At 45.4% G+C, this 13239-nt stretch overlaps 1 protein-coding gene across 1 annotated transcript in view; it reads left to right on the top strand.

The window, feature by feature from the left end:
- The window catches only part of NVL (nuclear VCP like), a 459565-nt gene that overhangs the window by 418621 nt on the left and 27705 nt on the right, over positions 1 to 13239 (top strand). The window contains exon 22 of the mRNA XM_086927967.1: positions 12239 to 12318. Coding sequence (XP_086784093.1) covers positions 12239 to 12318 — 80 coding nt within the window. The remainder of the gene's footprint in view (positions 1 to 12238; positions 12319 to 13239) is intronic.

The following is a 13239-nucleotide window of genomic DNA, read 5'->3' as shown; positions in this document are numbered from 1 at the left end:
TTTGGCAAAGCTGGGCATTTTGTACTGGAACAGACATTCACAGAGCAATACTGTTCCTCTGCACATAATGAAACAATTGCTGTTCCCAAATACCATACCGCTCTTATTCTCACAAAAAAAATCACTTTTTGCTATTGCTATTGCTCTGAAAATATCACAATCACTTGGACTTCAATTGCTTGCCTGCTACAACAGCTGTGGTGCGTGTCCTTTTTACATCAAAGAACAAGCGAATGGTGCTTTTAAGCGAAAGCCTGGTTAACCTCAAAATATGAATTTTCTATAAAATAGGCAGAATTTAAAAGCAATGGTGAAAAGGTCACGGTGAGTGTTGGTTTTGAAAACTGAAAGCAATTCAAGATTTACACCAACCGAACGGGAGCATGGAATCCCAGCTAAACCCGGCCTGAGTAAAAACAGTGAAAAAAAGAAAAATGATAAAGAATTGCTCCAGTACCTTGAATGTGAGTTCACAGGATATAAAACTGCCCAAAAGGTAAAAGTAGGGCTAAATATGAAACAGGCACTTATAAAATATTTACATGTAATAAGCAATGTCTCACAAGGGTGCAGTAAAAAGTGTGAATTACGATCAATTGTAAGCGGAATGGTGCTTTTAAGCAAAAGCCTTGTTAACCCAAAAATATTCATTGAATTTTATCATTGAAAGTACAGGTTAAAAAAATATAGGCACTTGACACTGTAATTGATTAGTGAAGGAGACAGCTCGCTGGAGGTAGGTGAGACAGACAAGACCGAGAGGTGGGGATTGGTGAAGGAGACAGCTCGAGCAAACTTTCCCGCGGAGCGGCAGCGGCTGGTCTTATCACAAGGAGGATTAACAAGTCGAGTGTTTTCAAGCTGTGTCCCTTCTCTGTTGTCTAAATAGCACTGCCACTGTCCCATTTTAGCTACCTAACTAGCTTTAAATAAAAACTGCAGTATGTGCTTCACGCTTTATGGTGGAGTTTGCACAGGCTGTGGTGCATGCATGGGAACCTTCCAGCAGTTGCAAACAGAAGACACAGACAGAGAAACGTGCAGGTCCGAACAAAACCGGTGTTACGGTTGGAGTTTATGCAACACAGTAGGCAACTATCTCGGACTCTAAGAGGAATAAAGTTAAAACATACATGAGAGGTGAGTCATTTCTGGAGGACACACACACGTTTTCCGGAACAAATATTACACATTACCTGCAGTTTACTTTAAAGGATTGACACAATGCCTTGCAGCGTAACGTTTACATTAGGCCGACATATCATCTTATTGTTTACAGCGTTCATTTCCGACAGCAATGTATTGTTCCTGCAGCAATGTGGGGTGAATGCAGATAATGGTGGTGGAGGGGAGTAACTAGGGGGGGGAGCACGTCGAAGCAAAATGAGCAACATTTTTGGCGTGGGTAGTTTGGGGAGGGCAGGGGCGTGGTTCCAGTTTTTTGGGCCACCATTTCAGGAGCTGAGGACGGGAATGGTTGCGGAAGAGTAAAATCTCAGTTTTGTCACTGTTCAATTGGAGGTAGTTTGCACTCATCCATTGTGTCATCATGTTCATACAACTAACAAAGTTGGCTTTAGTGTCATCAAGATTTTTGGAGATGAATACAAATATTAGTGTTATCGCCAAACAATTGAATATTGAAGCCAAACAATTTTATCATTGTAGCCAATGGTGTCATATAGATATTCAATAATGTAGGGCTTGGAGAGGAGCCTTGAGGCTTTCCACAGTTGAAAGTTCTTCGACCTGAGCGGGGCAATGGCAACAGATTATGTGTTTAGAAATAAATTATTAAAGCTAATCAGTAGCATTTTTGCAAATTCCAAGTGTAGCGAGGCAGCTAATCCTCTGGGTTATGATTGAAGGGTTTTGATGATCTTGAATATCTTGAATAAAAGAGTTTTTGGCTGAAGGAATGGCTAAGGAGTAATAGTCTGCTATGCCCTTCTTTATATTGTGTTTATATTGGGCAGTCTCATTAAGATATTGTATTTTGTGTTCATGTTTGTAATCTTTACTCTAGACTCTTTCAAGACCAAACTCATTTTCTTCTTTTTCATGAGGACTTCAGGCACTGCAATCAAGGTTAAGAGTGTTGTTACATATCAGTGCCAGAAGATCAAGGGCGGATGTTAACCTATCATTAAAGTTATTTACTGTGGGAGTGATGTGTTCTTGGAGGATGGGTGGTGGCCATTCCAGGCCTTGCTGAAATTGCAAGGAGTCATTTTAGACCATGTACAAGATTTATTCGCAGATTTGTGTCTCGGGTTGGTGGTAGTGCACATGTGAATAGTGTTGTCAAAAAGGCTCGCAGTGTGGTCCGTCCAAGGAATCCGAATCAGCTGACTTCCAGTAAGGGAGTCAAGATCACTAAAAATGGCGTATCAATTATGTGCTGCCACATCTGTGGGTAATGTGCTGCAACATGTGTGGGTAATGTGCTCTTTGAGACAGAGTATATCCAGTGATTCTAAATGATCACTGTGACCTCAAACGTTATTACTCATTTGCACTTGTGACTAGACTTTTATTACATTGAGACAACTTGAGCTTACATGATGACTGTCCTACTGCCTTGGCGCTGCGCTTTTGTCAACACCGCTCTTGTTACAGTAGCAAGAGCTAGAGTAGAATGAGGTCACAATAATATCATATGCCGATGACACTCAACTGCTGTTCACCTGTAGGAAGGGAGAGGAATTTAATGGGGAGAAGATCAACAAATGCCTGAAAGAAACTTTTGCTTGGTTTAAATGTAACCATCTGAAATGTAACTCGTACAAGTCCAAAATCATTTTTTTCGGCTCCCCGCCGCTGGATGTCTAGAAACAATGGTGGCCCCTAGGCACGTCTCCTCCCCAGGCTGCAGTCAGGACTGTAAAGAACCTGGGAGTAAAAAAGGATGACATCCTCTCTATGGCATCCCAGGTTCAGGCGGTAGCTGGGATCTGTTTTGGCCTCCTAAAAATGCTACGGAGATTTTTGTTTTTACCACAGACCTTACATAGAAAAATAGTCATTCAGGCCCTTATTATTTCTAGATTGAGCAATGCCAACATCCTGTATTTGGGCCTCCCGGAGTTCCTACTAAACAGAATGCAGGTGGTGCAGAACGCGGCAGCCAGGGCTATTCTGAGTCTTGGGCATAGAGTTCGGACCTCCCACCATCTCAGGAATCTGCATTGCCTGCCTGTTCGCCGCTGAATTTGCTTTAAGGCGCTGGTCGTGGCTTTCAAGGCTCTGCGCGGCCTAGGAGCAAAGTACATCTGCAGAAGAGTCTCCTGTTACGTACCTGCCAGATCTCTTAGATCCGCTCATCAACATCTTATGGTCAGCCCGAAGAATCTGAGCGCGTAAAGGAAGCCGCTCATTTCAAGTGCAAGTGGCCGGACTCTGGAATAAGCTGCCTCTGCCACTTAGGCAAGTTACTAACTTGCTGACCTTCAGGAAGCAACTGAAAACCTGGTTGTTCCAACAAACAATATAACTGTCCTTTTCTTGGGCTCTTTATTTTGTTTTCTCTAGCCCCTCTCTTAGCTCTTGGTTTTCTGTCTTAGAGCCGGGATACTCTTCTGAGTAGCTGTGGGCTCCATAAATCTATTTTAACATAACATAACATAACATTTTGTTTGGTGCACCGAAAGGGAGGCACTTCTCCTTCGTGGAAGGCTACCAGTTATGGTAAGCTTTGCGGTACCTTGAATTGACAAGGTTATGCTGGGGTTTTTTCTTGTTAACCTGGTTGATCATCCTTGTTTTCTTTGTAATCTTGCTTAAGTTTTTCTTTCACACTTTCTCAAACCTCATGCCTCGTTGGTCCTTGTTTCTGATGGGTTCCTTGATTTAAACCCACACTCCGTTGCCTTCTTAACTGCCCTCCTTTCTGAATAGGTATTTTATGGTTCTCGAATCAGTTTGATGCATTTCAAAGTTATTAGTCTGGCCTTTGTTTCTTTCAGTTTTACATGTTGGTGTTCATTACACTTGTTACATAGGTTTCATCTCTTGCCACATCTTTCCAGCATGCATCTTCTCTTTGAGGAAGAGAGGGCAGCACCATCCTCTTTCTTGGTTGGTTTAGATGTTTATATTGTTATATCTTGGTAATGTCTGGCTTCTGACCCTCATTGGATACTGTTGGAACAGTAAAGTCCCCTGCATGATATACAGTTGTGTCCTCGACCCTGAATGCCCGGCCTGCAGATACCTGTGACCCTGCTTTTTTATTTTTAGCCGTGCTGCACACTAATCCTGTGTGCTCATGTTGACCTAGGGCCACTTTCTGACAATGATCGGTTCTGGACCTTGTTCTGAACTTACTAGTAGGGGCTCGACCTCACTGTGACAGTGAACTACCGACCCTTTTGCACGTTTCATGTGTGGAGCACGATGGTGGCAGCATACCATGGTTGGTGAATTATAGTGATAGGCTTTTAAATCTGTGTGACTTAAATGCACACTTACGGGCCCATTCATCTAAAAGTTCAGTTGCTCAAGATGAACTCAGGTTCCTAGGTGGGTCGGTGGAGTGGGTGTCGTTGGGTGTGTGTTTGTGGGTGCGTGTACGTTTTTTTGTTTGTTTATTTGTTTGTTTGTTTTAGTGTTAGGATTGAAAGTGTGCCGTGCACAAGTAATACAGGCCTGCGCGTTCCATTCTGGAAGCCCACAGCCTGCACTAGAGTATAAGATAATGGTATGGTTGCTTTCTCCAGAAATTGTATTGCTGTCACCTCCTAGATGGGCGGGAGAAGCATCAGACAGTGTAGTGAGGAAAGAGGAGACAGGCTTTCTTTAGAAGTGTCATGGTCCTTCCTGATGCATTGGGCTATAAATGACTGACTGCAGCTGCCGATATGTAGAGGGGAGGGGTTGCAAATGTTAGTTAGTAGCAAAAGGAGTCCTTTGAAAGGGAACAGATTCTGTCTCTCTTCCTGCTCTCTGTGAGAAAGGTTCGTAAATTGCTGGAGGCTACCTGCTCTCACCTCTTTACACTTCTGTGCTGGGCACTCCATCTGGAGACTAGCCTGCTCTGCAGAGTATCCTTGCAGACATAGGCCAGGCTCCAAGGTGGCCTGGATTGGACACATTAGAGAAGAACTGACCTCAACCAGTTCCAATGAAGCAGACCTGTCATGCACATCCTCGATCAGCGAAATGGGTGTAAAGATGGGAGGTCCGATCCATAGTTATTTATTGTTGTAATGTTTTCTACCAAAGAGGTGGTAATCGGCAGAACTCTCAGAGCAAAACCAACCCTTGACTGCGTAGTAGTCCCTGACAGCCATCTTCCCAAAGGCAAGATATCATTGCCAGGAGTCTAAACTGAAAGAGGAATTACTGGGCTGTCCTGGGTGCCAAGTCATCCTGCCTTTAAGTGAGGGATATAAGCACCAACCCTTTAGAATGAGCTGAACATGGAAGGGACTGCAGTGATAGGGCTTGGCGTACAAGCTTTCCAACAGAGTCTCGCTAAGCATCTGTGTGGACTAAATTGTGGTATTGCCAGTTCGGGCAGTACGATCTTCATCATTTATCCCAGTCACAGCTTCCAAGGGACCTGGGGCTGTGTCTGCGAGGGATAGGCCTGACCAAAATCTGGATAAGCTTCTGCTAGTGGCCTGTGTGCCCCACAAGTGGACCACATGATGGCAGCACTGCCCAAGCATTCCATTGGATTGAGGCCAGTCCTGAAGACCAAGTGATCCCAGAGGTACCCCCAGGGTGCCGCATGAAGAATTGAGGTCGTCGCCTTCAGACACACTAATTGCAGAGGTTAGCACCTGGTGACCACCGTGCGGAAGAACAGCACCTGTGGGCGTGTGGCCATCACATTCAAGAGGAAGAGTTAAGTACTCACCATTGCGCATAAATGAATCTCTCCATGAGTCAAGTACTCATTGGCGTGAGAAACGATGTGTGCAGAGAACCTACCACCAGCTGCCCGGAAGAGGGCCACCAACAGAAACCTCTGCTACTGCCATGACCCTCTGAGCAACACTCTGCGTGGCTGGCTGCAGCTCCAGTCTCTAATAAGCATTTACAATGCAACGGTCTCGCCTTCTGAAAAATTTGAGCTATTGGCATTGTAAATGACAAACTTTTTATTTATGTGTCGTTCTGAAAACTGATAAATAAATGGCATTGTCATTTACAATCCCGATAGCTTAATCTCTCGCAAATACGAGACCTATTGCATTTGCACCCACACACACAGAGCCACACACACACACAGACACACACACACAGAGAGCCACACACACACACACAAAGCCACACATACACACAAAGCCACACACACACAAAGCCACACACACACACAAAGCCACACACACACAAAGCCACACGCGCACCCACACACACACACCCACACACACACACCCACACAAAGCCACACACACACACACACAAAGCCACACACACACAGAGCCACACACAGAGCCACACACACACAGAGCCACACACACACAGAGCCACACACACACAGAGCCACACACACACACAGAGCCACACACACACACAGAGCCACACACACAAAGAGCCTCACACACAAAGAGCCACACACACAGAGCCACACACACAGCCACACTCACACACACACACACAGCCACACACACACAGCCACACACAGAGCCACACACACACAGAGCCACACACACGCACCCACACAAAGCCACACACACACACAAAGAGCCACACACACACACAGAGCCACACACACACACACACACACACACACACAGAGCCACAGCCCCACACACACACAGAGCCACAGCCCCCCACTCACACAGAGCCACAGCCACAGACAGAGCCACACATACACACAGCCACACACACACACACAGCCACACACACACAGAGCTACACACAGAGCCACACACAGAGCCACACACACACACAGCCGCACGCACACACAGCCACACACACACACTAACAGCAGGAAGTAGTTACCACAAAGATTGCCGAAATTCATAATTTTCCCATATCATGGAAAAATGGCCTGACACAATCTTCGAGCAGCATAAGTTCTAAGCAAGCAACCAAAATGACACAGCTGTCTTAGGCTACACATAGTACACAAGAGACCCAAGCATGGGTAGCAATGGTCCCGCGCACAACTGAACGGGCATTAACACAGCACTGAAGAGACCCCCAGAAAGCAAGACACCTACACTCACCCATATGTAAGCGCAACATATTCAATACAGTCATTCCGCCGCACGCATTTTACTCGATATTAGAGGACTTACCATGTTATGCAGTTGTCGTGAAAACCGAAGAGTATTAAGAACAGCCACATCAAAATAAGTAAAACCTGTCCCAAGAATAACAAATTCCTGAGAATGTTATAAAGTTCAAACGAAAGGGGGGAGAGAGAGAGAGTGTGTGTGTGTGTGTGAAAGAGACCATCATTCTTGTGGACCCAAACTCTCTTGAATCGCTCTGTAAATGCTTTGGAAGAAAGACCACGGGCGCCGAGGCAGCTGTCCGCAGAACGGGAGGCAGCAAAGTCAAAAACAAAGTTAAAGGAAAGCTTGAGGGGGCATCTCACTGGAGCAAAAGCAGAAAGATGGGCTCAAGTGTAGTCGCGGACTGCAGTGGAACTTCCAAACTTCAGCTGTGACTCTAGTACTTCCAACATACCCCGTGGTTGTTCCTCCAGCGACGTCTCTACCAGGCGCAGGTAAAGCTCGGAGCTCTTGTTGCCGTGGCTCATGCGCTGGGCCAGGCCGCTGCACTGCAGGACACACTCCTCGAACTGCACCACGTTCTGGTGTCGGCGGCAGAGGCTGGTTAGAGCCCAGAACTCGGAGAGGACCAGCTCCACGTTCTCGGGCTCGTCACATCGGATGCGTTTCACTGCCACACGGGCCCAGAGCGTCAGGCCTGTGCCTTGTACACCGCTTCGTAGCTGCCTCGCCCAATCTCGGCCAGTAGAGTGTAGCGGGCCGGGATGGCGCTGGCAGGAAGGTCGGTGTCGCCGGCTTCAGCTGCTTCATGCCGGTCTCCATGGCTTCGGGCTCTGACTAGTTCACCTGTTTTGCTTGTCTCTACATCGTCGCTTTTCTCTTTCTTGATCTCCAATCCCCACCTCTTGTTTGGTTGAACGCCGATTCTGAAGCTTCAGGGCACAACATTGGTAAGCGGAAGCAGCAGCACTGTTACAAGGGAGCTTTAAACCTGAGACCCCAAAAACTAAAACAAAGCAGAGATCACAAAGAAACGCCCTGATGATACCACCCCCACTCCCCCCGGACATTCCTAACCCTCTCACTCCTTGAGGTTCCAATCTGAGGCACTTACTCCCCGGCTCCAGCAAAGATGGGTGGCACGCGTACAGGCTGGAGTCTAGCACAACAGGAAACAGGTCCCAGTGACGTTATAAGCCCCGTCCTTTTTTCAGACTGGGGGGCGTGTTTTTTTGATTGACTGAAGACGTCACAGAGAGAAAGAAACGAAAAAACACACCCCCCAATCCGAAAAAGACGGGGCTTAAATTGACAAACAAACCTCTTCTCCAATGGCTGGCCAGCATTTAGGAGAAACATGAAATAAGCTGTGCAAGCGCAGCTTACGCTAGCCGAGACCTAAAAATGGCTGTGTACCTCCTGAAAACTACCTTCTACCAGTGGCTTGTCGTGGGAGGGCCAAACACTGCCTATGCTGCTCCTAGAAACTGGGTCAGGACTGAGCAGGCCTAGGCTCGAGCGATTGAGTGAGAAGACAAAACCAAGTGGGAAGAACTAGCTGCACCCTTAGGGATTACCTCGAACTTGGAAGCTGGAGGAAGGGAGGGGCACATAAAGGAGGGGACCCACCAAGGACAGAGCTAAGGGGGGGCTGGGCTCGTAGGCAGTGGTCCCTGAAGCACAAAGAATTGCACCCCTAAATCAGGTATTCATGCATTACTGTGTGTGTAGTTGAATTCTATGTTTTCTTTGCGATAAAGTACTTGACTATTGTACCAAAAGTTGCACGAGGCTGCACATTGATATATTATTGCGCTGCTGGGGATGGTGTTGATGCCCGAGTACCCCCACACTAACCTTCCTCAGAAGCCGGTGATTACCTCTCACCCCCCGCCCTCTATTACTGAGAATCAAGTGCGGAAAGGGTTGTTCTCGGCCTAATTTGCAGAGACATAGTAAAGCCGGCCCCAGGACAGCTGTGGTAAATAGTCACAAACTCCACAGCTGTGGCCCAGTAGGCCCTGCTTGCCCTGTAGCCTCTTGAATGGGGTCTGGAAGTTACATTAGCCAAAAGGAAGGCAGGGGTTCTATAAACGGGTTGTATCATTGCTAAATCGTTTTCCCCAAACAATAATAAATATAGTGTTCTTGGATATGTCGCCCCACTTTTTTGGGACACTGACTGTTTCTTTGGTACTATCCAGGAGTGTACTTGCCGCAGCATAGGTTACGCTGTAATGTGGATGCGCCTCATACCACCGCTTTAGCGCCGGGACGCTCTTTGGAGCAGCTGAGCGCTCTACAAAACAAACAGTAACATAACATAACATAACCACTGCTAGACATTACTGTGGCGGCACTGGGCTTGCTGGGACAGATAATTTCCATCAGTGTTGCAAGATTTCCTGATTCAATTATCTCCTCAGAGCCGTAAGAAGTATCCATCTCAACAATAAGCTTCTTACTTCTGGTAACAGTTTTTCCGGTGGATACTCAGTCCTCCTTACCCCTGACCCTCTTCTGTGTTCTGATGGTTAGTCTGGCATGTTTAGTAAAGTTCCAAGTTAGTTTACCACACTGCGTTTCCGCCAGACATTGCAGTCTTCTTTCCGCCACTAGGGCATGGAAAAAAGGAGGGGAAATTACATCAAAATGCTGAGGTGACGCCATATGCAGCTGCCTGGATGTCGTCACATCCCAGGAGACCCTGAAGTGGAGCTGCAGCGCCGTGGAACAGGAGAGCTGTTTGAATTTTCTGGATCCAGCCTGGCACCTGGCGAGATTATAAGATGAGGATTTTGGAGGTAGAGTATTTACCAGAAGGACAAAGATTCCTGCGCTGTCTCGTCTGTGTCTTTTACTTCATATAAATAGAGGAGATTTAAAAATATAGAAGCTAATACAGGAGGTGAGTACCACAGTTCTACACGTGGCCACAAGTGCAGCTGCTCTGATTGCAGGCACCTTCAATTCCACTTGATCCAGAAGAAGGCAGCCAGGCTTGGCCTGAACAGCTGCAAAATGTGTTGATGCCAAAGTAATCCGGAATAAAAGGATGTCTTCAGACCCGAGCTCTCCTCCTCTGTTTATCAGTTGTAGATTCATTGTGATCCGAGCTTATTAGTGCGATAAACAGACCAATGTATCCATTATATCTTCGTTACATTACTTAAGGTTCTAGATGTATAGAGTTTACAGTCATACAAAGAGACTTTCAAACAGTAGTTACAGCAAAATGAATGTACATTGTAATTCACATTTATTGTTCTCTTTCAGAAAATATTAAGATTCAACATAAAAATTGTTACAAAGTTATTAGCCATGAAGTCAAGGGTGGATATGTAGAGATGTAATGAAAATTTGTCGGACTCCGTGTAATCTGATAATATATTTTGGGAAGAGGGGTGTGCTGACGTAATGACTTCTACTTGCACCTCAATAAATCATGAGTGACTCTAGTGCGAAGTCCAAAGACGTAAGAGCTCAGGCTTTTCACAGTCAACTTTACAAAGTTGCAGAGCAGTTCCACACTTGAATGCACCTTCCTTTTCATGCATCCCCTCAAGAGCTGCAACTCCTTACCTACTAACATATTTATGATGACGTCCACTTGTCCAACCTCATTTCTTGCATGATATCTCAATCTTCACATGTTCATTTGTGCTTCTACACCCTGTGTATGCATAACTACTGATCTGTAAAACAAAACGTAGCCCCCTCTGTGAAGCACTCCAATGCGCACCGCTATGTGAGTCGTGACCAGACGCTATAAGATATATGCACATAAATAAATGGATCATCAGCGATCTGGTTGGTTGAAACCACGTTGCCTTGTGTTCTGCTAAGTCTTCTCTGTGTGTCTACCTGCAGAACTCCTGTGGTGACACATCCATGCTACCCTTCGTCTAATGCTGCGGAGTTGAAGCCCCCTGGCGGTATTCACCAAGCAAAGGGGCTGAAGTTTTTTTGTCTTAAGCCCTTTTGTCCCTGGGAGCCATGGGCGCAGGGTCTCAAACGTTCCAATATTACGCTGCAGGACACTTACAAACAAGCGTTGAACCATGCATAATGCACATCCCTGTTTGACATGTGCTCTTTTCAGGTGTATATATCCAGGCATATGATTGGGCCGGAGTTGTGGCTCCATTAACCGTATTTATGATCATTTTCTTTCCACACTTGCAGTACATTTTACGTTGGAAACATGTATAAGAGTCCAGTTCCGGTCATCTCGTAGTGCACTAGTTAACAAATGCAGAGGGTGCTTGCTGTGGTAATGCAGACCATGGTTATTGTGAGATGCATCCAGAACTCTTTCTACAATCTGTTCTCTAACTTTAGCCAGGCATTAACTTTATCTCTGTAAATGGATAATGCATAATACTCACATCCCTGCTAGCTCTGGCATTCATTACGTGTCTGCAGGTTTATAGCATGTCACGGTGCTGTGGTTGACCTGACGCACAGATCACTTCATGTACTTAAAATCAAATATTCGAACAGCTGGTCTTGTCATGAAACATGTTAACTAAGCTGAGCAACAGAATGAACTCCTGTTAAGTATTTTCTGCCTTGTTCATAGTGTGTTCTTTTCACCTCGTTTTCTGTATAGATCGATTTGTGCACACTTACTCAATATAGTTATTACTAGTTACTGTGGTTTAATACACCAAGATTTCAGCATTTCACAAAGGTGTCCAAAGTAAACAGAAAATGCCTCTAAATCCTGTGGAATTTTCGGGAATGCTTATGTTGGTTGTTTAAAGTCGGATTTATTAAACGTAGAACAAGATTCCAGGTATTTCAGGTATACTGTTGACCAACGTAGAAAGTTACATAACAAGATACGTAGGCATTTTAGTACCTCTGGAATGGGCACAGTTCTATATCACAGGAAATGCACATTGCATCATAGTTCAAAGGTTTTATTCAATGTCAGCGCAAAAAGCATCCCTTGTACCTTCGTTGATAACTAACTGGTTTGCAAAATCAATAACTTGGCTCACTTTCGTCAAACAGTACTTTGTTTTTTTCCTTTTAATCAGGTGTCACTGGAGGAATTAAGATTGGTCGACAACACTTCGAAGAAGCTTTTAGCAGAGTGAAACCATCTGTTTCTAAGAAGGTGGGTGCTTGGAATTGTATTCTTGGTCAGAAATAAGTTCTGGGGGACCCCAGGCATCCGATAGACAGGATCTCCAGAGGCATCAAGTGTAAACCAAGAACAAAAATTCTGCACAGCCATCTGATGCGGGGTTCTACCAGAAGCGGAGGTTAAGCAGATCTGTTTGTGTTGTGTTAATGTGTACTGCTCTCAGCCCCTTGCCGCTGTTGCGTAAGAACAGGTCAACGAACCCCATAGCGCCACTTTACCCATGTCTTCCAGAAGCTTTAGTTTCTGAAATTGTTTGGAGGAGGCAACATGCTTTCAGGGTTTTTCTGTGAATGGTCCTCTGTCTTTAGTTGCACAAAGTGAGAGACGCAAAGAGATCCACTACAAGGGACTCAGCGTGAAGAAGTCAGCCTCCTGCACAGGCTCATTCAACGAAGGAACTTTTTAGCAGAACTGTGATAGAAGGACCTAGAACTGTTGAACTTCTATGTGCCAATTTTGCTTGTATGAATGCATGCATGTCCCTCTTACAGATAGTTTGCTCAGTGAGACTAACAGGTAGATTCATCAAGCTGAAATCGGCTCGCAAAGGGCCAGATTCTGAGAATCTGGCCCTTTGCGAGCGCTATTTTTGCATTTGGGATTCATCATCCCAAATGCAAAAATCACAAATCTAGAAATCGCTAAATTGAGATTAATTACATTTAAGGAATCTCAATTTGAGATTCCTTAAATGCAATTCATGAACCATTTAAAAATTGCGAATTCGCAATCTGGGGCCGCTATTTACTGCGAAGTCTAACTACGTGGTAAATAGCAAAAACTTCGAAAAATGCAATAAAGTGCATTTTTCAAAGTTTCATGTTGCGCGCACACATGCCCTAAGGGCATGTGTGTGCGCAACATATGTGCACACATCAATTTTAGGGGTGC

This window comes from Lissotriton vulgaris, chromosome 6 (genome assembly GCF_964263255.1).
Source record: "Lissotriton vulgaris chromosome 6, aLisVul1.2, whole genome shotgun sequence".
NCBI lineage: Eukaryota > Metazoa > Chordata > Amphibia > Caudata > Salamandridae > Lissotriton > Lissotriton vulgaris.
The sequence above is the reverse complement of the archived record's forward strand: the minus strand, read 5'-3'. Positions and strand labels throughout refer to the sequence as shown.